This window comes from Cibotium barometz, chromosome 49, assembly GCF_041138505.1.
Source record: "Cibotium barometz isolate CiBa-2024 chromosome 49, ASM4113850v1, whole genome shotgun sequence".
NCBI classification, from domain to species: domain Eukaryota; kingdom Viridiplantae; phylum Streptophyta; class Polypodiopsida; order Cyatheales; family Cibotiaceae; genus Cibotium; species Cibotium barometz.
The window spans coordinates 31499502-31525913 of NC_141094.1; the positions used below are offsets into that span (position 1 = coordinate 31499502).

Here is a 26412-nt window from a genome sequence, read left to right on the forward strand (position 1 = left end):
GTGTTTACTTATTAATGACTTTTTATTGTGCTGAGTAGCTTGTTCTATTTGTTGTGTTGGCTCATTGACAATATTATTTTACAGCTAGTTGTGTTTGAGGATGAGTTTCTTGGGTGCGGAGTAGGCAAACACGTGGGAGGACTTGGAATGGGGACTCAGCACTGGGAGAGTACATAAACCGATTGCAGTTTCCACAATTCATTATATTCCACAAAAAAATCTCGAAAGACAATGCATAATTTCCTTTGTTTGCAACCAAGACATTATCCAGATACCTTGGGGCATATCCCGTCAAGTGGAATGTAGACAAAGTCATGCTTTTGGAGAAGCAATTAGCGTTGTGAATCTTTGGGCAGGGCCGTGGAGTCTATGCACTAAGGAGTAAATATTACTTAGCCTATACTGCTTATGGATTGGCATGTGGGATTAAGGATCCCAATATGCTAAGTGATTATGGCAAAAGGGAGCTTCTCAGATTCACAAAACCGAGGGTTCCTCCAGTTTTACAGTTACAGGATATTGTAGAGCTATCTTCAAAAAGGGCAAGGCTTCATGCACCCGAGGATGTTAGTTGAGTAGGTTAAGGAGTAGTAGTATACTCCTATCTCTTGTAATAATATTCTCTCTCATGTAATGTCATGACACTTTTGCATATGATCATTTCTGAATTTGAAATGTTAATCATGGATCTATGGGTATCCAAATCTTTCCATTTCTTTGTTTTGTTCCTCGCCATTATGCATGCTTAATACTTGCATTAGATCTAATGCTTAATACTTGCATTAGATCTCCTCCATATATCTTGTTTTCTTTCTTTATTCACAAGTTTTACTACTTGATTAATTTTGGATGCTTTGAACTGCTGCTTCTTTTTGGCTTTGCGTACAAGCTTCCTATACTGATGTAATTCCTCTAAATTATTAGCTTTCTTTGCTCCTCCACCATGTCTTGTATGAAATACCCAGAGCGTGCTTGATAATGTGTTTTCTCCATTCCCTAGGTTGACCATCATATTGATAAACTACCATACTTCTTTGCAAACCAAGGGGTATGATGGTATATAATATGCTTCAAGAGAATAAAAGAATACATTAATCAGTATATTTTTCAATATACAGTATAAAAACTAGTTCAATGCATAATCACTCTAATACCATATAGTGGGTGATGTGTTGATCCGTCCACGCATCAATCATTGATCTCTTGAACTTATCTAGCACAGTTTGAAATATCTCACGGTCCTCTTCGTCTACACTTTCTTGTCTCATAGAGCTTAAACATAGTGTCTAGAGATTTCCACACCTTGGCTTTCCGTGTTCTTCCTTGACCATTGTCTGCATGGTCTACTACTGCATTGTGAACGCACTTCCATTTGTTATATTTTACGATCTACGCTGATCATCTTCTTCTACGACCCTCTGGTGTTTGTTCAAATAGAAACCTTCTTGCTTTAAAACCCCCAATGGAAGGTTTCTTAGGTACATTCTTCCCATCCTTAGACCTTTCTTCATCTTGTTCAATTTTTGCATGTCCACCATGCAAACCAATGTCTGATAGAACTTTCTCTAGTGCTTTAATGGATATAATCTTTGTTGTATTGGGCTGTAGAGTCCATGCAAAACATATGTATAAAAACAAGAGTTTTTCAATAATTTTGCAAAGAGCATGCATTGTACAAATTTGGACACTTGACAATGGAATATCGAGAATTGGCTTGAAGTTTGGGTCTTTCAAGTGCCTATCCGGTGCCTTCTTCCAATACCTCTTATCAAACACCTTTGCACTACACATGCAATATATTAGCAGAGGGACTTTTTGAATTGGCACCCTTTGACACATTGTGCATACATTTCATAGTTTTAAGATCACCCACCATCATATGCCACTCCACCTTATATGGTCCCATGCCTTCCACATCCAAGATTTTATCATTTCTCTACTCGTTGATGATCTCGGGTATCGATGTCTTATGAAAGACCCAATGCAGAACATCAAAATTCTTTGATTCTACCTGCAATACATAAGAAACATAGGAATGCAACACCCATTAGTGTTTTTTATATGTAATTATTTTTTCACCAACATATCCAAGACTAATAAATTTTACCTCAAACGATCCCAAGGACAATATATTGTTTTCAGATTGAACACTGAACCATCTAGGATCATCTTTTAGAATAGATGTATCAAGTTCCCTGTTAGTGTGATGGTAACCCTTTCTAACTTTCTCTCCTTCGCAATTTGACACTCATCAAGCTTTAGCATAAATTTGAGGACACCATCACATTCTTTAGAAGTAACTTCAAACAATTGAACAACATATGATTGTAAGGCCTCCTGCAAGTCGTAGAAAATATTATTGTATCTATTGTAGACCACATCTCCTGTTGGTGCAGCAGCATAAGTGTGTTCAATATGAAATGGGATTCCCAGTGCTTGCAGTACCTCTTTGTTTACTTGTTTATGCATTTTTTTTACCAAATAAGGATTTGGCAATAATGATCCTTTCACACTAGAATCCTTCATCTTTTCTTGCAAAGTCTTATAAATGGTTGAGTACCCTCTGTGTGATATACCAACCTCATCAAGTATTGCTTGGATGTCCTGTGGATTGAGTTGATTCTCTTTGAAAAAGTCATCTATTTTCTTTTCTGAGACCTTCTTATATTTCTTCTCGTTCATCAGTGCTTCTACATATACTGGTAATCTAAAAGAAGACGTAAATGTGCGCCAGAAGGTTCTGTCACCATTGATTCTTTATCAGGGTGTAATAATGATCTGATATCATATTGAAATGCAAAAATTGATATACATGAGCATATGCAGTACTGATTGCTATTCATAAAATATCACAATAGAAACAATAATAAAATATCACAATAGAAACAATAAACTAGTTAATAGAAAGGAGCTCACTTGACTACATGTATTCTCTTCTTGATACCACTACCTTCTAGCTTCATTTGCTCAATATCCCTTAGTTTTTTTTGTCGTCTATAAAGACCTAATGAGGTGTGCTTATGTCTTAGTTCAAACATTTGTTTTTCAAGCCCTAAAATGGTTTCCTTATTACTAAATAACTTCTGCACACAATGCTCCATGGTTTTCTTTTTCAAATGAATGTTCTCCTTCTCAAACAAATCTCTTTCTAATTTAAGAACATTGCTTGTTGCTTCCAAATGATGTGTATATACTAGGAGCCCATTATAGCCATCTCCAATAAAGTTAATCAGAGATGTCATATTCCTAAATGGGGGTGTGGAGTTTGTAAAAGGGTCTTTTGGATATAACCTCCCATCAATCCATAAATCTATATTTTTCTTCCCTTGCATCCTCAACATTTCTTTAGAAGCAGTACACAAAGTATTAGGTTTATTTCTCTTACTTAGAGATTCATATTCATGTTCAAGCTCGATGTGCAGGTTGTAGATGTCTCTTTTCTCTGTATTCCTCCTTGCTCTTGATCCCTCTGCCATCCTCTATGTGTTCCTCCTTGCTCTTGATCAGTAGAAAAATCTGAATGGAAAGAGAAAGGTGCCAAAATAGTAAAAAGAAGTAAACAGTCGAACTAATTTATGAGAAAAACCTTGATTTTGATGGTACCAGTACCTGCAAACTTTGATATGTAAAACCTACAAAATTTGAGGTGAAGTTTCTTGTAGGGAGGGAACTCAAAAACCTTCAAAATTTGAGGTGAAGTTTCTTGCAGGGAGGGAACTCAAACTATTTTTGGATGATCCTTGGTTCAAATTTCAAGAAATATTCTATTTTAGCTTGTACGTAGAGATTTTGAGATATAAGCCATGAAACTTGGATAATTGACCAATTCATTGTTCACGTAGTACATATAGTACATGAACGGATTAAAGACTTCGAGAACTAGCAATATTCTATTATTTTTATGTACATTTAAGAATAAAAATATATCTTTTACTTCTCATGATTCAAATGCCAAGAGAAAATACGCCAAAATCAATTTAACCTTATTTTTTAGCCTTTTTGGATTCTCTCTCTCTAAGCTTAGTTGGCACTTCTTAGAGGGACCAAAGTTGAGTCCAAAATTTCCCTAATGTAGTAGAACAATAATTTTACCTCTAATCAAACACAAGCAACATGGGGTACAAAATGGCAAGGGGAGGTGTCTTTGGAAATCCCAGTAAATTACAAGGGGAGGTATCTTTGGAAGGCCCAATAAATTGATTTCATGAACTAAGTGCATGCTTTCACTTGCTTAAAGAGAATACACATAATTCAAAAAGAAGCTAAAGGTTGTATGCCCAAGATGGTTTCACACTATAAATTTATCATTTATAAGATAGATCGTGCATCTATATCAACCAAGGATAATTCCTTAATGACAAATGAGTGGGGTCAAAGTATATGAAAGAAGCCTTATTTTTCAACCGGTAGTTTAATTCAACTAGTAGTTGATATATAAATTAGAAGCATACGAGGCGGCACTATAGGCTATGCCAAGAATGTGCTTAGGTATAATATATTTGTAGAGGAATAAAGGGATAGGGAGTTGAAGTAAGGAATAATATAGTTGCGGGCTAAGTAAAAGCGTGAAATAACCCCAAATTATCTTATCAAATTGTCTATAAGTCATTTTCTTTACTTTCTAAAGGACCACACATGCATTACCTTGAATTGTGAATGTATCTCTTGTCTTTCCTCTTGCTTATGCTTCTCTTGTCTTACCCTGATTTGTGACTGCATCTCTTGTCTTACCTTTTTCTTGTGCTTCATGATATGATTTTATGTTGAATGCTTTGTATGATTTGTGAGTTCCATTATTGTAATTGTGTTTGTCTTAGCTCTAACTTGAGCTCTTGCTTTTGTTGAATTTGAGAGAGCATGTGTGGAATTAGCACGAGATTTAGCTGTATATTATGGTTGTGTGTGATATAGCTTCCTTAGAGATATCTTGATGAAAAGCACAATCCCGTTGCCTAATTTTCATTATAGAGCAGAGTGGAATGGATGCATGGTTGTGAATAGAGCTTGTAAGCTATGAGAGATGAGCTTTGAGTGATTGGGAAAGTGGGTGCTGAGAGAAGATGTGTGAGACACAATGGGAGAGAAACACATAAAATCAATTTTTAACTTATTGAAGTCCATGAAATGTGTTTAATTTTATTAAACATTACATTCATGTATTTCTTAGCATTCTCCTCCCTTTCAAATTTACTCCAAACTTATTGAATCCATCAAAACGCATGCAGGTTATGTTTAATTTTATTAAACATTAAATTCATATATTTCTTAGCATTGTACTCCCTAAACCCAAAACCCTTCCAAATTTACTCCAACCTTATTAAATCCATCAAAACATATGCAGGTTATGCTTATTGAAACTTTACCCACAAAATTAACCATACATCTCTTAACAACGTAAATGTTGTTACTCATGCACCACATATAGTTTGGAGCTTGTCTCCTTATAAGTAGTATATATGGTCCTAAAAAGCTTTTAAAAAATCACCTTCAATAATAGATCAAAATAATTTTCTCTCTTGGCATAGCCATGAGTTTTAAACTTAGTTTGGATTAACTCACATATAGCTAATCATAGCCATGAGTTTTAAACTTAGTTTGGATTAACTCACATATAGCTAATCATTTCAATAATGTCCATGCCATGGGATTTGAACTAATTTGAAAGTTGGGTATGGCTAACAATTTTCAATGTTCTATCTTTTATTTTGGTAGCTCTCATAAATGACATTAAGGAACAGAATACTATAATTTGCAATAGCTTCCCACAAAAGAAGTATATTAGGAGAACTTCAAGATTCATATGGGAGCCCATGGGCATTGTAGTGGGTTGGTTAAGGGGGGATGCCAAGAATGTAGAAGTCTTAGGTTCAATCCTTGCCCACCACATCTAGGAGGTGTAACCCTAAAATGACATCTCTTTCAATATAATACAGCACTAAGCACATGGAATAGAAAAAAGATTCATATGGTCAAAGGGCGTGTAGCTCAACTGGTAGAACTGTCGGGCTGCATGATGAAGACCCGGGTTCAATAACTAGGGGGCTACACAACGGATGGCACCACACATGGTATGCACAAATGTACCCTCCCCAAAAAACAAAAGATGCATATATGGGACTGAATTCCAAAGCTCATTTATTATAATGCCTGATGAAGGCACCATTCACCACATGTAGAAGTGGCTTTAGTGACACTTACTAGCCAAGGAGGTTCACACTTCTATGCGTAAGGATATGTGCATTTGCGTGAAGTGTTAAGGAATACAAGCGCAAAGAAGCACGTCATTGAAGGATTGAAGGCGCAAACTAGTTAATATTTACACAGCTAGCTTGACTCTAATTGTCTTGGTTTGTCATATATTTGATTGGCTACCGAAAGATCCCATGGCCTTGAATGCTGCGGCACGCAAAATATATTGATAGAACCCTGCAGCAAGGGCGGCCCCAATGAAGGGACCAGCCCAAAAAATCCACTGCACACAAGCAATCCAATAAGAGAAGCTAATTTTTCTTTAAACTTGGTTTTCAATCAAAAAGATTAAACAAAGGTGCGATTAGCTTAGAATTACGTGATCGTCCCATGATTTCTTATGGCCAAAGATGACCGCAGCTCCTAAGCTTCGTGCAGGATTGATTCCAGTTCCTGTTATGGGTATGGTTGCCAGGTGAACCATGAACACAGCAAACCCAATGGGCAGCGGAGCTAGAACCTGCAAAGTTGATTAATGCTGTTTAATTCATCTTTTATCTGTAAAATTAGTTGCTTAGATAATCTAATCCATGAGAATGAGAGAGAGAGAGAGAGAGAGAGAGAGAACGCTCAATCATTGCAAACCCAATAGGCAGAGGAGCTAGAACCTGCAAAGTTAATTAATACTGTTTAATCCATCTTGTATCTGCAAAATTAGTTGCTTAGATAATCTAATCCATGAGAGAGTGTGTGTGTGTGTGTGAGAGAGAGAGAGAGAGAGAGAGAGAGAGAGAGAAGGCTCAATCATGCTAACAAGTTGCAAACCCAATGGGCAGAGGAGCTAGAACCTGCAAAGTTAATTAATACTATTTAATCCATCTTTTATCTGCAAAATTGGTTGCTTAGATAATCTAATCCATGAGAGAGAGAGAGAGACAGAAGGCTCAATCATGCTAACAAGCTGCAAGTGTTGTCTAATAAAAAGTCTCATCATTTCCAAACTACCAACAGAAAATATTCATGGCATTTCTTTTAAACATGGTATGGTGGCCTTGTCTTTGTTTTCCCCGTCTCTTGTCTTGTTGAGATTAAAGTTACACTAACCTTTATAGATTTACAAGAATGATGAAAAAAACACAATGATGAGTGCATTGGAAAGTTTTAGTAATTTTTGAATTAATTAACAATAGTTCATTTGAGCAAAATTATTTTCAAGGGATGTTCAAATTTTATCCTCTATGAGGATTTCACATGTATACTTGTAGCATCATGCACATAATACATCAGGGATGATTGAGACAAGATGATTTGAAAGGTTAACAAACTATGCAATGTAGACACTAAACTACAAAGTAATAATGATGTCATGGATGAATCCTTAAGTTACACATGTAATGAAGTGTATCTCACATAAACATAGTTGTTGTCTAATGTCTTTTTGAGAATAGATTGTCTTTCATAGGAAAATTGGTTTACAAACATTGTATCTTGATCTCAATCAATAGGCGCCCTTGTGAGAATGGCAACATGTTGAATATGCGTAAGAACTATATATATGTTTAGTACATGCTAAGGATTAGTGGGTTATATATGGAAATGCATAATATCAAAAAAGAAAACTAAATGCTATTATGTACCCATCATAGTCTTGTGTGGCTTAGTTTTAAGCTATAGCTTAGCGGGTTAGCATAGTGTTGGGTGGCTTAAGAGGTATAGCTTAGTGAGTTAGCATAGTCTTGTGTGGATTAGTTTTGAGGTATAGCTTAGTGGGTTAGCATAGTCTTGTGTGGATTAGTTTTGAGGTATAGCTTAATGGGTTTTATAAGGAAATGCATACAGAAGAGGAAAACTAAATGCAAAGTTATGAGAGGAGAAAGTCTCACATTGGCTAATAGTAGGTGACAAGAATTTCTATTTTTTAGTTCTCAATTAATTTATAGTGAATGTGGTATATGGTAGGTGTAGGGCAAGGGGTAGTGATCGCGAATGGATATGGTCTCTGTAGGGCAAGGGGAAGTGGTCACACAAACTAATGGATATGGTCTCTGTAGGGCAAGGGGAAGTGGTCACACAAACTGTAGTTTTAGAGATATTTTTTAAGGAATTCATCAATATAAACTTATCTATCATTGCCAACTGAAGTTTTAGAGATGTTCTTAAAAGGAATTCATCAATGTGAATCTATTATTTAGATGTAGCGGCATTAATGCAAAGCTAAGGTTTTAGAGATTTTTTTATTTTTTTTTTAAAGAGGGGCGGATATGAGGAGGTAGCAGAACCTTAGAAACCAGCCAATATATATATATATGAATGTGGAGGCCTAAATGGGATTTAAGGTTTACCGGGACGTGGGAGTCGCGGGCATTGCGCTTGGGGTCCGTGGCGGAGAAGACGGTGTAGACCAAGACAAAGGTGCCCAATATTTCCGCCGCCAGGGCAGTCCCTTCGGAGTAGTCCGGATTCACCATGTTGGCGGCGCCGCCCGAGTGCACGTAATAGGAGCGCTGGAACGCCTTCACCATGCCCGTCCCGCATGTCGCCCCAAGGCACTGCGCCACCATGTAGAAGAACGCCCTCGGCAGCGACACCTTCCGCGCCAGAAAGAGGCCCAGCGTCACGGCCGGATTGATGTGCCCCCCTGCATGAATTGTTTCACACTTCTCTCTCTCTCTCTCTCTCTCCCTCCTCACACACACGTGCAAGTCCATGCATGCAAGTATCCATGTGTATTCACACATACATATATAGTGAAACAAGTGCATGCATGCCAGTACCGACACATACATATATATTCACTTCTAACTATGTATCTCTCTCTCTCTCTCCCTCTCTCTCACACATATTTGCAAGTGCATGCATTCAAGAATCCATGTTTATATATTATTATGCATGGGCTTATGATAGATATCACATCCCAAGCTCGGGTTCGTCAGTACTTGTTGGTAAGCCGCCATGTTCACTACTCTAGTGCTCTGTACGTGTCGGTGAGCTACCATGCTTATTATTGCATTGCTCAGCAAGCTACCATGCTCATTATTGTATTGTTCGGTACCAAGGATGATTTTTGACGGGTTGTGCCACTCTTCAAAATGACAAGTTTATAGAAATAATGCCCGTTTATTTTTTTGATGCACTCAAAATAACTGGTTGTATTTTACACTCAAAATATCCAAAACGGGCATGACACCCCCTCATGACTAAGTGACACATCATGAATCAGGAGGGATCTATGGTTGGAAAGAGGCATCCCGCGATTGGGATTTGATCAACAGTGTTGGATTCCCAAGTGAACTACGGGTAAACTCGGGGATAAACTAGGGGTGAACTCCCGAGGTGAACTAGGGGTGAACTCTCGAGGTGAACTAGGGGTGAATTCCCAAGGTGAACTAGGGTGACCTTTTCCAGCAAGAAAGTGAACTAGGGAAACATTTTCCGGTAAGAAAGTGAACTAGGGACCAAAAAATCAAGATTTAAATTTAAAAACACTCTCCACAACCTGTTGGAAAGTATAGCATAGTGGTTAGATGTTGAAAGCTTCAGCGAATGGTTCCAAGTTTGAATCCCCTTTTGCATTGAGCTCAACCCCTCCAAAATTTTCTAAGTCCCAAAAATCCCCATGGTATACCCTGAGTTCACCCCTAGTTCACTTGCCCGACGAGAATTTGACGGTCTAGATTAGGCAAGATCGCGACACCTCTTTTCAGCTTTAGATCCCTCCTGATTCATAATGTGTCATTTAGTCCCATGGCATGACACCCCTAAAAAGCAGCTTTGCTCGGTACTTATCGATAATACCAATGTTCATTAATGTTCGTGAACATGTGTTCACTAGTGTAGTGCTCGGCACTTGTCGGTAAGCCCCATATTCTTTAATGTAGTGCTCGGTACTTGTGAGTACCACCCTTGTTCACTATACTATGGGTGCAAACCCAGTGTCAGAAAAAAACCATCCATTAGTGTAATTTTCACAACTCAAATTGAATAATTTTACTTAGCCTTCAAAGAAATTTTAGCTATAAAATCAGTTAAGCTATGCATTTTTTAATAAAAACAGGTTGAGCTGAAGCTCATCCTTTTTTTCACTAGTCAGAAAAAAAGTTTATTTCCAACATCGATGTTCACAAAATAATAGACACATCAAACCTAGGACTTCTAGCTCTACACCCCAAAAAGTTTATTTCCAACATTGGTGTTCACAGAATAATAGACACATCAAACCCAGGACTTCCAGCTCTACACCAAAATTTTCGCATTAAAATCATTGATTTTAATATGAATATAATCTAAAAATACCTTCATTACTAGCTAAATCCACGCCACAAGTGCCACAAGGACGGCCACCTCGATATCTATCCAAATAGTATATATATTTACATATACACACACATGTATGGCAAAAATAGCATATGCGATGGATAGTCCACCTCTTTCACACACACACACACACAAAGAGAGGCACACAAACACGCTCACAATTGCAATATATAGGTAAATATATGTAGAATTTGCACCTCTCTCTTCACACACACAAACTGCAATATGTAGGTGTATGTATGTATGCATGCATGTATGGCAGCCATATTATGTGCCATGCCATAAATTCAAATAGCAAGCAGTAGAAACACAACACTTGCAATAAATACAGCCGAATCAATAAATACCATTTTTATATGAAGTAATATGCTATATAGCTATATTTAGTAAATTTCCATCTTTTGCAGCAGATTAACACAAAGACAAGCGATTAATTGGCACTTAATCGATATGGGAGATTATAAATAATTAGATGATTAAAGAAAAGATTAGTAGACCTGATATCCCAGCAGTGCAGTAGACCAGAACAAAAATCATTCCTCCAAAAGCCCACGAGATGCCAAGAAGGCCCACTCCACCACAACTCTCGGCCTGTGAGGCCCCGATCACGGTGGCAACACCTATGTAGAGGAAGAGGAAGGTGGCAATAAACTCTGCAACGAGGGCGCGGTAGAATGACCATAGCCCAAACTCAGCTGAATCCACCAAGGGAGCCGGTGGGGGGTCTGTGTAGTCCTTGGAAGACATGCTCTCATGCTCCTTTACGCCTTCCTTCACCATCTCTGTATACAAAAAAAACCTGGTTAAAGCTAATTACAATTGATGGGCTCTATGAAGACCTCAGACTGCTTTGTTTTGGTTAATCTCCCCTACATAGATTGATTACCACATAATTAGCATCCCAGGACCTTACTAAATGTAATCACAATTGATGGGATGTATAAAGAGCCTCTGTTTGTTTTGGTTGAATCTCTCTTAACGATGCTGATTAGCACATGATTAGGATGTCAAAACTCTCTCCCCGAAGCTTCTAGGGAGGAGTTTAAGGAAGGATGAGGAAGAATTAAGAGCTTAGAATGAGTAGGGCTAAGAGCTCATACTAGGAATGGAAGGGATAGGTTCGCATATTTATTGGGAAAAGGAGTGAAAGTGCGTGTGTAAAAATATGGAGAGCTCGATAGAAAACACAAGGACTGGGTGTGGATCGTGGGTTTTCAAAGGGTACTTTAGCCATTTGTGGCTATGGATCTGAGAGCCATGCACATCATTCACATATGGGAGGAAGCTCGGTGGATATGGGTAGTGCCACGACCTCTCTCATGCACTACATTTTTCAAGCATGGATGTTGAAATCTACCTAAAATACACCTAATTGCCTCTTATTAGTGTGCCCACTTCCTTTCAACTTTTATACATTGCAACAAAGGTAGTAAGAGGGTTTTACATAGATTACAAGCATAAACACAAGGGGAGGCTCCGTGAAATCCGAGTGGGTAGGGAGAACTTGGACGGGGGAGATCTCTTCACAAAGAGGATTATAAATATAACATAAGGGAAGGCTTCCTAAAATTTGGGTAGGCAAGGAGATGGACACGGGAGATTCCCTATTCACAAGCCTAGGAGAGGGAGATCCTTAGATCTTCCACAAAAAGCAGGGTTCCCTAGCTTTTTAGGGCTGAAACCCCCTAAGACTTCTTCTGATTCCCACCCCCTCCCACCACCATAACAAAACACACAAAAACCTCTTCCCCCCACTAAAACTACCTCTATCGACCAAGTTGTGAGTTCACTAACACATGCCCTTACATGTATAACTCTCCTAGATGATTATAAAAGTGCCTAGCCTCTCTTTTGGGAAACTTTTTTTATCTAGAGGACTCTTGAAGCTTGTGTTCCACACAAATCTTCTTAATGTCTTTCAATAAGTCAAAGATTGAGTGAATAAAAGAGTAAGGTTACACACATGAAAGTTAATAAACAGGCTATGCCTAGAGTTATCATCCACACTGCACACATGCTGACATTTAACGCACATACTTGTTCATAATAGAGAAGTAACCTTTTTCTTCTTCTTGAAACATGCACGGGGTTTTGTTTCTAGCTAATGAGGACATAAGCAAGCATAGTAGTTTTAACCATGAGTTAACACTAAGTCAACTCTCGTTTTGGTGCCCAAGGTTGAAGTTTTCATTTAGGGTCTTATGAAACATTTTGTGGGCCTAAGCATGCTATGGTGTAACTAAAAGTACTACACATTACTATTTGTACTATGGAGAATAAATCAATGCATATGCTTAAAGAACTATGTTTATCTTTACCAAAAACTTAAAAAACTGTTTTTTATAATAGCAATTAGATAACCCCATAGTCTATAGAGAATTTGGGGATCTAATATACATCGTATTATGATTTTACCCCTTGTATCTTGTAACATGTTGTTATGAAATTCATGCCTTATGATCATGCCATTATGTTATTAATGCCACCAATGTTATTAAGATAAGCATGAAAAGGTCACCCTCACATTTCTAAGAGAGAAACTCTTTTCCAAGCACGAAGGTACTTCTTGAGAATCGATCACACGAAGAGGCAATGATGAGAAGTTCTCAAAGAACACCCACTATCTACAATCAATTATTATAGAGATTCTTATAAAAGACTACAGCACCTTGAGATGTTTCTTCAATTATCAAAATAACTAAGATACTAATTACTATTATATGATCTGCTTTGCTTGTACACTTGCTTCAATGTTTATTTTCTAACAATTTTTCATTTTGTCTAATCAAGCTTTTCATTTTGTCTACTTAAGCTTACATTCAAATCTCAACAAGAGCTTAATTAATTATACATTTATTTCCCAAATGTCAACATAATTTTTGAATATATTTCGAGTCATTTTCTAATTTTGTAATAATAATAATTATGAGTTTTGTAACATTAATTGAGAACTTTTCAAATTTCTACGAGAAAAATTTAGTAAATGATTTGCTTTGAGCCAACATGCTATGATCGAGACTTAAGGCAATGCCTCCTTTATATACAAACATAAGGGGTAAAGTAAACATTTTTGTACAATATTTTATATTCTTAAAATTTACAAGCAATGTGTGTAAAAATGATAAAATTTATAGATAAGGGTTTTTAGTAACCCCTTGAATGCCACACCATGTTTCTCATAAAATAAATGTAGTAAGTATCTCCCCCACCCCCACCCCCACCCGCCCTCAACTTCACCCCAGTCATCGCTGCCCATCCTCCCCCATATCCTTCCCACCCTGTCTAGTCCATTCAATAAAGAACTTCTTCATTATACATACATACATACGCACACACACACACACACACACACATATGATGAAGAGGTTCTTATTGAAGGGAGTGGATGGAGAGAGAGGAAAGGGGGGGAGGGGGAGAGCAAATAATGCAAGATACCTTCAGAAGAGAAATAACAAGCTTGCATGTCACACACACACACACACACACACACACACACACACACACACACACACACACACACACCATTAACATTACTACTAGGAGTGGTCTCTTCTTTAAAAATCTTAAAAATATGATGACCACTGTGGTAATAAATATGTAAAACGAGAAAAAAGAGGGTTAAGGATGTTTCTAAGATCTTTCAATGTTAAAACATGCTTACTTAAAAGGAGTTTTTGGATGTACGAATGAACAAAATGTATTAACATTGAACAGTTTTGTTTAAAGTTTCCATTGGCACCTTGAAAAGCATGTTGTGCATTGGATCGAAATAGCTCTAAGTGCATGAGGAAAAATTGGAGAAAATTAAAACCGGGGGGTTGGATGCTTGTTTTTATGTGATCATCACCAGAGTCTTAGACAATGATATGAAGAGACTTTTTTTCCATGTACAAAAGAAGAAGAGAGATACAACAAATTTGTTCCTAATCCATGCTTTCTTTGATTGTATATTGAGTAATCAAGAACCAACAAAGTGAACTCTAGTAAACTACGAAAACATAGAGACTAGTGAAACATTCAAAGGTTAATTAGAAAAACATCTATTATTAAGAGACTAAAGGTTTGATATCTTAAATGAGGAGCCATAGAGCTAAGAACAACATGTACTGATATTAAGACACAATAGGACATAAAAATGTCAACATGTACTGATATTAAGAATTAGACAATGATATGAAGATACCTTTTTTCCTTGTACGAAAGGAGAAAAGCCTAGATACAGAAAATGTGTGCCTAGCCCATGCTTTCTTTGATTGTATATTGAGTAATCAAGAACCAACAAAGTGAATGATGCTAGTAAACTACGAAAACATAGAGACTAGTGGAACATGCAAAGGCTAATTAGAAAAATATCTACTATTAAGAGAGAGAATAAAGGCTTGATATCTTAAAGGAGGAGACATAGAGCTAAGAACAACATGTACTAATACTAAGAGACTAGAGGTTTGATATCTTAATGGAGGAGACCTAAAGCTAGTCTCTTCATGATTATTAAGAAACAAGAGGTTTAATATCTTAATGGAGGAGACCTAGAGCTAGACTCTTTATGTTTATTAAGAGACTAGAGGTTTGATATCTTAATGGAGGAGACCTAGAGCTAAGAAAATCCAAAAATGAGGTAGGTGTCTAAGGCTAGGGGTTAGGTAAGGAGACCTCTATCAAAAGAGAGTGGCCTCCACATAGAGAGACCACCACTCATGTGACATGCAAGAAAAAGGTTTAGATTCAATTGTGGAGTGAGATGTATTGATGGGTTTTGGCTTAGAGAATGTTGAAGATGAAAGTTGGTGAGATCTTGAATTGGTCAAGTGAAAGAGTCCTTGCTTGGCATACAGCCTCGTAAGGGATGCTTAAAAAGATACTCTCTTAAGTGGGATCATCATCACCAAGTTAAGACACTATAATAAATTATGATGTTTGAGCACAACAATTTAATTTACAACCTTGAACATCAATGGAGGTGCGCTTACCAAAGAAGCACAAAGTGGCTTGGTGAGTGAATCTTCAAGGTTCTCTCAACTTTTGTTTCATTGTCAAGGGGATTGATCTCCTAATGTTCAATGAATTCAAAGCATTTACCAACGTAAATACCACGATATTATGTAAATAATAAAGCTAAGCAATATGGTGTATTGAGTGATTTTTTAACTCGGTAAAACGAAGAAATTTAAATAATTTTGTCTATAAAATGTCTTCTCATGATACGTAGTGTAAATCAACCAAATTCCTCCGTGCCCCCCTTGTGTATGGCCCCTCACTGTCTTCTCTTCCATTTCCTCTCTTTTCTTATTAGCTCGGTAATCAATTCTTTTATCACATGTCTTTGAATGAGTTTTTGACAAAGATTATGTTTCATAGAGCCTTTTCCATATTTCTATTTGCTCTTGCAAAACCATAATTGGAAAATTATTCTTGACAATCTTACTCATGCGTGGTCATGAGCAAATAACACTATACTATCCTTTTAGAAAGAGTATGGGGAGAATCTGGGGGATCCATACATTTGTTGAGGTTTGTGAATTCTTTTTTTTAAAGAAATGTAAAGTGTGTATTCTTTTTTTTAAAGAAATATAAATATATTTATATTAGTGTACTATCCAAGCACACATACAACAGTCCACCTTTTACATATGCCATAGGACTAGTTTAGATCTCACGAAAAACAAAAACTAGTATACCTCTTCACTATTTAATAGCCAGCACATACCTTCCTAGCATTGATAGAGAACCCAGGTGGATTGAGGCATGATGTGAAGATATGGAGCAAGAAGGAGACTATGGAGGAGTAGACCCCCAAGGGTTTCACCAGTGAGGTTGTGCTAGTAGCCGGCTGGGTTACCATAACAGATGGGATCAATTATCTTTTGTGTGGGAGGATGAGAGGTGTGAAGTGTGGAGAGTAAAAGTGTGAAGTGTGTGTTCCAGATATGTTGGTTATAACACACATATCTAGATTGTAATAAAAGTAGTAGATTAGTAGTCAAACTTTAAAATATATATATATATAAATGTGTGTGTTCCTCTTTGGTTAGTTTATTATTTCTCGAAATGATTATGTACTTGTTTCAAGTTTCAACATCGGTCTGGATCAAATCATGTACATTTTGTACATTGGCAAGTGATGATGCTGCAAGCATTCCGCTCCGTGATATCACACGAGCTCGGATGCGATATCACACGTGCAAGAATTCGAGCTCGGATCACATGTGCAAGAATTCTGCTCCACAAGAAGGGCGCCAAAGATTCCAAACATATATATATATATATATATATATATATATATATATATATGACACTTACACCTTAGTCAAACTAAATTGCATTATAATATAAGCTACGAAGTTACCCGGTGTTCACCACTTGACTACGCAATAATAATAGCTATTCATCAATCTTTTGTCTCCATTTGTATGCTTCCTAAAAATAATTTCCCCTACACAAAAGAATACTAAAGGTGTGTAGGCACGCCAAATAGGCTTATTGGGGCGTAAATCTCAATTGGCTTATTGGGGAGTGGATCTCAATCATAGTATGTAACACCATTGCTATAGGAGAAATTTTTTCAGCTCTTTAGGTGGTCAAACTTCTTTTTTCCCATTCAAAGAGAAACTAACACTTAGGCCCGCCGCCCATGGCAAGCCAAAAACTGCCTAAATTAGAGTTACGTATGATGATTAGCCTAAACACTGACTATATCCTGCACCAAAAAAAAAACTAAAGCTATGTAGGCACGCCAATAAGACTTATTGGGGAGTGGATCTCAATCATATTACATAGCACCATTGTTATATAGGATGCTTTGTTTAGTTTTTTAAGCGGTCAAACTTGTTTTTGCCCATTCAAAGAGAAACTAACACTTAGACCCACCCATGGCAGATCAAGAAACTCTATAAAGAGACTTTCCATTTTTCTTACAATTGAGTGCGCACATCGACCCTTCTACAATAGCTCTCTCTCTCTCTCTCTCTCTCTCTCTCTCTCTCTCTCTCATTTTCTTTATGGACTTACGGGTTTATTTTTTCAAAATTGATTTAAAAACCCCTTTTGTAAATGTATTTCTATAAATTTACCTTAAAATTTTGAATTAAAAAAACCCCTATGTGTTTAAACCTTATGTGACATTCATGTTAAGCGGGCGGGAGCTGTTTGCTGCGATTTTACTTGACACTATGTACATTCTACATTGATAATTAAAAAAATAAATTATTGTCATATGTTTTCATACTTGTCTCTTTATGGTGTGTTTTTTTATGGTTTCCATTGTAAATTTTTTATTTCAGAGATATTGCTTTGAAAAAAAGTAGAGGTGTGAGAAAAATCTTTGTTGATCATTCTTGACTTATTAAGGTCCTACACTATTTTTACAATAGGCACTTGGGACCAACACCTTCATTTGCTATAGTTTTCTTACACACTCCGTAAAAAGAATGGTGTTGTACAAAGAAAAAATAGGCACATTACAGAAGTGGCATGTGCCTTGATGTGGCTGAAAAGAATATGCCACATTATTTTTGGGTAGAAGGAGTAGCAACTACTATGTATATTAGAAACAAGACACCCACTATAATTGTTCATAGTATGATGTCTAAACATAAGTTTATAGGCATAAGATTTGATGTGTCTCACTTGAAAGTGTTTGGGTGTATTGCATATGTGCATGTTCCTGATGAAGTAAGAACAAAGTTGAATCCAAAGGTAGTGAAATGCATCTTTATTGGTTATGCTATGGAGAAAAAAGGTTATAGATTTTATAACCCTACCATCCATGAGAATGTGAGTAAGCAGAGATGTTGTCTTTGTCAAGATGTGTAGCCTATATGCACCAGTTGGTGAAGGCAATATAAACATGTAGAGAATGGTCCTAGGACAGTTCTAGAATTAACTATGTTGACACAAGAGGGTGGATAACAACATAACGGCCATTCTACCATCCACAATGTGATTTGTAATGGCCCTAGGGACATTCTAAGCACATCATGGATTGTTAAATGGCCCTAGGGCCATTCTTTTAAGCACATTGTATACCATTCACAATGTTGATGTTTTATGCATGCACATGTAGAGATTGGCCCTAAGACCATTCTAAAATTCACCAATAGTTGACACAAGAGAGTAGAGAATGTCCCTAGGCCATTTTTTGAAGCACAATGTGCTTTTTAGAATGACCCTAAGTACACTCTACCATGCACAATGTGCTTGAAAGAATGGACCTAAGGAAACTCTAACATGCACAATGTGCTTTCAAAGAGTGGACTAAAGGACATTCTCTACTCTATTGTGTCAAATGTTGGTGAATTTTAGAATGGCCCTAGGGCCATTCTATAACACATTATGCTTTTTGCAAGAATGGCCCTAGGGCCATTCTCCCATGCACATTCTTGATGTTTTTTGCACGATCATATAGATAATGGCCCTGGGATCATTTAGCTTGATGTTTTATATGGTGTTTAGATTTTTGTGATAATGAAGTGTCATTGGTGTTTTAATGTTGCAAATGATATGAACATTATAAATATTTTAATTGAACAGGGACATTTGACATTCACGATGAAAGATTGGTGCTAAGAAGCTTCAACGATATTCCTATAGATGAAAATGCTATTGAAGTTGTGGAGGAGTCAATTACAAGCGATAATGAGAGTTGTACAATATAAGACATGTCTAAGAAATCAATGTTGACAGTGGTGTTGGATTTGAATGGATTGCTATTGAAGTGTTGTATTCAACCATCAATGTTGCATCAATTCAATATGTATGGTCCAAATAGATATTTTATACTTCGACGTGGACGTATAAATTTAGACCCTTTTTGAAAGATATAATGTTGGGATCTGGTCAACGGCAATGGAGGATAACGTTATTCAAATGGTGACAGCTTTGTAAAAAAAATCAGGGAAAATACTTCATTTTTTGCCATTTGGGGTCAACAGGCTTGTTATACTTATGAGAAAAAGAAATTGTTTAGGCCAGATAGTCCAGGTGTTGAGGCAATGGTTAAGCCATTGGAAAAAATATCTAAAGCCTTTGAATGTGATCCCAGGAGGATTGTTCTTGTTGTTGATGACTCTCCATATAAAGGATGTGTTACTCCCACTAGTAACTACATCTTCCCATCCAACTTTAATATAGATAAGAATAATGACAACATTCTTATGGGGGAATTACTGCCTTACTTGTGGCTTGATGATGCTGAGGATGCACGCAGAGTGATTAACTCTAACCATTATGGACATCTCCTAGTGTCCAATGACCTTAATTTTAAAAACCTTGTTAGTGGTATTGTTGATTATTGGAAAGAGTATAATGTGAAATGGTCATAATTAAGATTCAACACATGTAGACTTTCTCTTGCAAAGCAATTACAAGACATTTTTGAGGGTAATGAAGAAGCAAATTGGGTTGATATCGGTGGTCTAAGAGGTGATAAAGGAGCCAAGATTGGTGCAAGGAGTATGAAAAACGTCACCATTCATGATCGCTTTGAGAGATAAAGTATGTAATGGATGTTTACTTGAAAGATGCTTGATGAAGATTTATACATATACATATTAAGGAATATAATACGTCTGTCATGATTCTCTATAATTGTGTACTCATTTGAGGCCATGTACAACTTTGAACACATTCTAACATGTTCTACGTGTCTTGTTTTCTTACATTAGAGAATGGCCCTATGGCACTTGGACAGACCTTGTGCTTCACTAGAACAGAGTTCCCATGGTAGAATGGCCCTATGGCCATTCTCAAACCCCTTTCGCATGGTAGAGTGGCCCTAGCGCCTTTCCATATGCTTTATGCTACATTCAAGAAAGAATGTGCAAGGTAGAGTGGACCTAGGGTCATTCAATAATTTGGCATGCATGGTAGATGTAGAGTAGCCGGGACATTCTTAACATCCTACTATTAATATACTTATCTCACCTTTGATTTTCAAGTGTTTGTTTCAAAAACCAAATCTTATGTAATGCTCCCCTCACTAGCCTAAGAGACAAGTTCTATAAAAACATTCTTGATTTGAACATTTTTTAATACACGTTCTATAGATTGAGCAACCTTATTTTTAATACACGTTCTATAGATTGAGCAACCTTATTTTCAATTTCTTTTTGGAAAGAACAAAAACCTTAAAATGCATAGAAGATGGGCCAATTTGGGAATGGGATTTTTACCATTTTATCTAATATGGAGTTAGCTCTTGTTAGCCAACTGGGGATGATCATATTGTTCAAGTGGATGTTTTTGGTGGTGTGCCTTTGCACAAGGCTCCAGAGGGTGATCTAGATGAAAAGATGGATGTTTTTGGTGGTATGCCTTTACACGAGGCTCCCGAGGGTGATCTAGATGAAAAGATATTCTATGATGGTTACTTATAGGTGTTTGATCTAGATGGGAGGGTAAATTCAACTAGATGGCTATGGAAGGTGATATTATACCCTTTTGAGGATGTTGAGTTGTACCCCACCTACTAAGGAAAGGACTACGTAGACCCTTTGACCCCAAAACAAAAAAAGAAGAGCCCAAAAGCTAGGGTGAAACACTGTTTCACAATGGGGTGTTGAGACCAATGAAGAAAATACACGGAAAAGCTTAAAGGAGGAAAAGATAGGTTGTAGGACGATATGATGCACACATGCTAGACTAGAACATAGTCTGTAGTCAATGTAGTATGAAAAGGATAAATAGAAAGGCCATGAAATCACTAGAAAGGGAAATTGTGCATGAAGATACGAGGAGATCAAGAAGATCTAGATGACCAAAAAGATGCGTATGGGGAGTTCAAAGGTAATAGGTGGCAGTCTCTTGTTATGAAGGTAGGTAAAGTGGTGTGTTTGCTTTTGGGATGAAAGGGGTTTTTCTCGGAGGGGCACACAGAAGGCCCAGGAGGAAGAGAAGAGAAGAATAAGGGTACACCCATTAAAGAGGGTAAGAAGTGTGAGTAGGAGAGGGCAAGACCACAACAAAGGGAGTGCATGTAAGTTAGAGGATTAGCTTAAGGTTGCGGAGGCAAGTCCTAGGATCTTTGATTGCATCTTGGTTGGAACTTGGTGCTACCTAGAATTTTGCTCAACTGTAGATTTATGTTTGAAGAAGAAGATCTACAGAGGTGTTTGAAGAAGAAGTTGTGGGAGAATCCCTCAGTTTTTATGTCTTTTACTCTTATTTGAGCCTAGGGTCTTAGGGTTGTTGAGACTGGTTTGGTTTTATCTATATATAGAAGATAGAGTGCTTGGGTTTGAATCTTGTTTGAGCCAAGGGTCTTAGGGTTGTTGAGACCGATTTGGTTTTATCTAAATACAGAAGAAGACAGAGAGCTTGGGTTTGAATCTTTGTAAGTGGATGATAAAGTTTTGTGAAATGGTGTTTTAGTTGGGAAGGATATGTTTTTTTGATTGAAATTGTTGAGAAAAATCGATTGTGAGTGAATATATGAAGCTTGTTGAGCTAGGGCTGAATGAGTTTATGTGTGTTGAGAGTCAGCAGTGTAAGATAGGGTTAGTTGAGTGTCAGAGGAAGTTAGGTGAAGGTGTAGAATAGTAGAATTAATCTTCTTGAGTTGCGAGGGAGTCAATTTGAGTTAGATTTGTCAGTTAGAGGTCTGTTAGAAATAGTCAGACAATTTTGTGGGCTGAAGGATATCTAATAGAGTCATTTGGGGGTTAATTGATGTTAGATTAAGGGTTGTAAAGATGAATCATTGTTGGGTCTAGAGTGTTTAAGGGTTTGTAAGTGTCAGAAGGCACAAGAGTTAGCCGAGTTAACTCAGTCACAACTGGATCAAGTAGGAGTTAGCTCTAACAGTTCATTAAAAAGGTGTTGACATGTTTAGTAGGGTTCTGGAGCAAGAGATTTGAGGATTGTTGGATCAAGAGGAAAGCCTAAGAGTCTAGAGGGCAAGAAGTTTCTTGAAAGTCTGATAGAGTCAGCTGAGATCAAATAGGAGCAACAACACACAATTAGGGATCAGTTTAGGTCGGAAGATGATAAGAGGAGATCAATTGAGTTGATAGGACTAAAGATCAGAGTTTTTGAAAGTCAGATCTAACCTAGGAGGACATTTGATTCAAGCTGAGAAAGGTTAGGCGTCGGACTATATCAGTAGAGGTTCAAAGGATAGTTGTAGGGCTGCTAGGTGTCATGTGCTAGATGTGTTTAGTGATTTAGATGCTATAGAGGCAAATTTTGTTTACTCTTCCCAATGTACTTGAACCTCTTTTGACTAGGGTCGTGTAGTGAGAGAGGACTCTTAGATGGGCTACGGGAGCTTGTGTTGGGCATACAACACAGGCTCCCGTGTAGTGGTCCTGTCAGAGATAGGGTGAGCTAATAGACTCCTCGTTTCAAGTGTCCCACTGGGCATGCCAAATTTTTAGTATACCTATCTCTAGAAGACTCCCTTGGCACAACAAGATCTGTGGGAAGAATCTCCTATCTTTATAATATGCCGTTGGAATGATAGGAGTGATAGTGCGGCATCCGTGGCCTTTGTCGTTGAAGTGTTAGTGCAGCGCCTTTCTCCATCCTATGCCTGTGGTTAAGTGGGTGGCATCCTCTATCTCTTAAAGATGCACTTGACGTGGTGATATTTGTGGAAGAATCTCCTATCCTTAGAAGATGCTGTTGGAGTTATAGGAGTGACAGTGTGATGGTGACAACCATGGTTGTCAGAGTGTCAGTGTGGTGTGCCTTCAATGCTGATGCTTGCGCTGCTCCTTCAAGTTGGTTCCTTGACCGCAGTGGCACCCTTTGTGGCTACACTCAATAAATTAACTTTATGATTTTATTTGAAATCTTATTTATATGATTAGGTGTGGTGTGTAACATTTCAAAAGCATTCGTATAGTAAATGAGGCTCACATCTTTCGAGCTCGTTTCATCGACTAGGAAGATGAAAACTCTAGTCAAGTTTTTAAATAGCGCTCCTCCCTTGAAGGCATACTCGCATATGGGATTACAGGGTGCCATAACATCCATATATCCATGTAGCAACCACCATAAGAGCTATTTGATTTGCCTGCAATAGATTGTCTACATCACGATGATCATTGATGCTCCCATATGCAATGTTGTCTTAGCCATAAAGAACTATTAGAGGTTACTACCACCTCCCACGGCCCTTCAAGCTCATCCTATGCCTTGTTTGGGTCTCGTAATGTCAAGACACGATGTCCTAGAGTAAAGTCGAACTACCTTTTGGTGTGTTTTATTTTTTGTCTCATGGTCTACACCTATATGTCTTGTGTTTTTGCTTGTTTGCCATACCTTTTAATACCATCCACTAAGGCCTAAATCGGGCCTCTATGTCAAGTTGTTTAACTATGGCTTCTCTTCATGTGTTTTAAGTGTCTCTCTTAAAAAAGTTTAAATAATGTGGTTTAAAAAAGAAATGGGGATAGAATAGGTGAGAAATGTGGGGGACACGTACCCCACATATCTCACCCATTCTGTCCTTGTTTTTTTTTTTTGCAAGAGAGTACGCAACTACATGCGCTGTTGTGGATGCGGTTGTGTTGTGCACTACTGTAAACGCAACTATATATGCTACTGTAGAAGCCACTATATGTGCTGTTGTACACGCGATTATATGCATGGCTATATGCGCTGTTGTAGCCGTGTGCTGACAGCCACGTGAATGTTTTTTTTCCCATTTATGGATCCTTTGTAATTTTCATGGTTCTTCATGCAGTTGTGCTTTTCATTTGTTGTAGTGTGTCTTGTTTTTTCACTCCTTTCAATACCATCCACTAAGGCCTAAACTGGGCCTATGTGTCACATTGTTTAGCTATGGCTTCTCTTCATAATGGGTACCTTACAAAACATGAGCCAACTAAGCCCATTACCAAGTAGAGTAAGGGTGGGTATCAATGCCTGATGCCAAACCTACCTGAGCCATTTTTTAACCGTATGGCCACATATGGACCTGCCAAACCTACCTAAGCCATTTTTTAACCATGTGGACCCTCTAAAATTCTCCTTATAAAAGGGAGTCTTAAAACGTAGAGCTAAACAGTACTTTGGTAGTCTATGCAATGGCAGCATTCTTTTGAAGTTATAAAATGTCACATTGAAAAGTGATGATTTCCAAGGATCAAAACAAGAGGACTGGTTCTCTTATAACACTTCAAATTCTTAGTTTGGCTACATACAGACACTTCAAATTCTTAGTTTGGGTACATACAAACACTTCAATTTCTTAGTTTGGGTACATACAAACACTTCAATAATTTTATCTCCACTTTAGGACCAAGATCCTTCTCCACAAGCACATTGACTCACAATATCAAAGCATATTTGGGGGCTTAGAAGTCATGCGTTTTAGTATTATTGAGACCAGTACCATAACGTGTAATCATAATATACGTAGTAGTAGACCAACAAAAGGATAACCTTTGATTATAACAACTGTAGATCTTAGGTTAGACTCCTTGGTTTGAGTCCTTTGTTCTTAATGAAGTCCATGAAGCTATGGATATGGGGAAGGTTAGGGAGGTCGTCCAGCACAGGGTAGCGGTGAATACAATCGTGCCAAGGGTTTTGCCCTTCTAAGATGGGGCTATCAAGGGTCTTCAATACTCTCCACACTGCAGTATTGCACTTGAAGCCTGAGCCCAACCCAATTTGCCACATCTTATCACCTTTCTGAAGCCTCTTCTTAGCCTCACAATAGGGCAATACATACCATAGCATGAAGTGTTGCCAAACTTGTGTAGAGACATTAGAGATGGCTCTATATCATATGCACTCAAGCTCAGGCTCTTGCCCACCCCTTCACTGCCTTTCCACCTAGATGAATGCAGAAGTGATCAAAAGCTAGCTTGAAAATGGGCACATATGGCTTCACATCCTTCATCTTAAACACGTTACCCTTATTACATTCAAACCAGCCTTACATAGCTCACCCAGGGGCAACACTCTTGGAGCCAATATCTTTATATTGCTTCTAAGAGCATTGCCAGCCATGTTGATCAGTTGAGTACTCAATTGAGCTCCAGGCACACCATCTTCATCTTCTTTAACAACTACAACATTGTGGGCTTCATCTTGGGCTGCAGTATTCACCCTCACAAGATACAGCAGCTCGAGCTTGGCTCTGCTCTTATCTTTCCTTCTATTGGAGAGCAACAGGGCATTGCTAGCCGCCCGAAGATGAAGATGGTGTGCCTGGAGCTCAATTGAGTACTCAACTGATCAACGTGGCTGGCAATGCTCCTAGAAGCAATATAAAGATATTGGCTCCAAGCGTGTTGCCCCTGGGTGAGCTATGTAAGGCTGGTTTGAATGTAATAAAGGGTAACGTGTTTAAGATGAAGGATGTGAAGCCATATGTGCCCAATTTCAAGCTAGCTTTTGATCACTTCTGCATTCATCCAGGTGGAAAGGCAGTGATAGAAGGGGTGGGCAAGAGCCTGAGCTTGAGTGCATATGATATAGAGCCATCTCTAATGTCTCTACACAGGTTTGGCAACACTTCATGCTCAGGGGTATGGTATGTATTGGCTTATTGTGAGGCTAAGAAGAGGCTTCAAAAAGGTGAGTGGCAAATTGGGTTGGGCTCAGGCTTCAAGTGCAATACTGCAGTGTGGAGAGTATTGAAGACCCTTGATAGCCCCATCTTAGAGGGCTTAGTTAGCTCATGTTTTGTAAGGGACCCATTATGAAGAGAAGCCATAGCTAAACAACGTGACACATAGGCCCAGTTTAGGCCTTAGTGGATGGTATTGAAAGGAGTGAAAAAACAAGACACACTACAACAAATGAAAAGCACAACCGCACGAAGAACCATGAAAATTACAAAGGATCCATAAATGGGAAAAAAAACATTCACGTGGCTGTCAGCACACGGCTACAACAGCGCATATAGACAAGCATATAACCGCATGTACAACAGCGCATATAGTGGATTCTACAGTA

General features: G+C 37.9%; 1 protein-coding gene across 5 annotated transcripts; it reads right to left on the reverse strand.

Moving 5' to 3' along the window:
• Window positions 1-5672: 5672 nt before the first annotated feature.
• LOC147610492 (putative aquaporin PIP2-8) lies at window positions 5673-11656 on the reverse strand. Of its 5 annotated transcripts, none has more exons than XM_086786298.1 (5): window positions 11417-11656; window positions 11001-11285; window positions 8532-8827; window positions 6569-6709; window positions 5673-6472 (listed from the first exon to the last, which is right to left on the reverse strand). In XM_086786298.1, exons 2-5 carry the CDS (start codon window positions 11281-11283, stop codon window positions 6353-6355), a joined length of 840 nt encoding a protein of 279 aa, XP_086642424.1. In that variant the 5' UTR covers window positions 11284-11285; window positions 11417-11656; the 3' UTR covers window positions 5673-6352. The 5 variants fall into 5 exon arrangements, with proteins under 5 accessions (XP_086642424.1, XP_086642422.1, XP_086642423.1 ...); XM_086786296.1 differs by having other exon boundaries at window positions 11390-11656; XM_086786297.1 differs by having other exon boundaries at window positions 11377-11656.
• Window positions 11657-26412: the final 14756 nt, after the last annotated feature.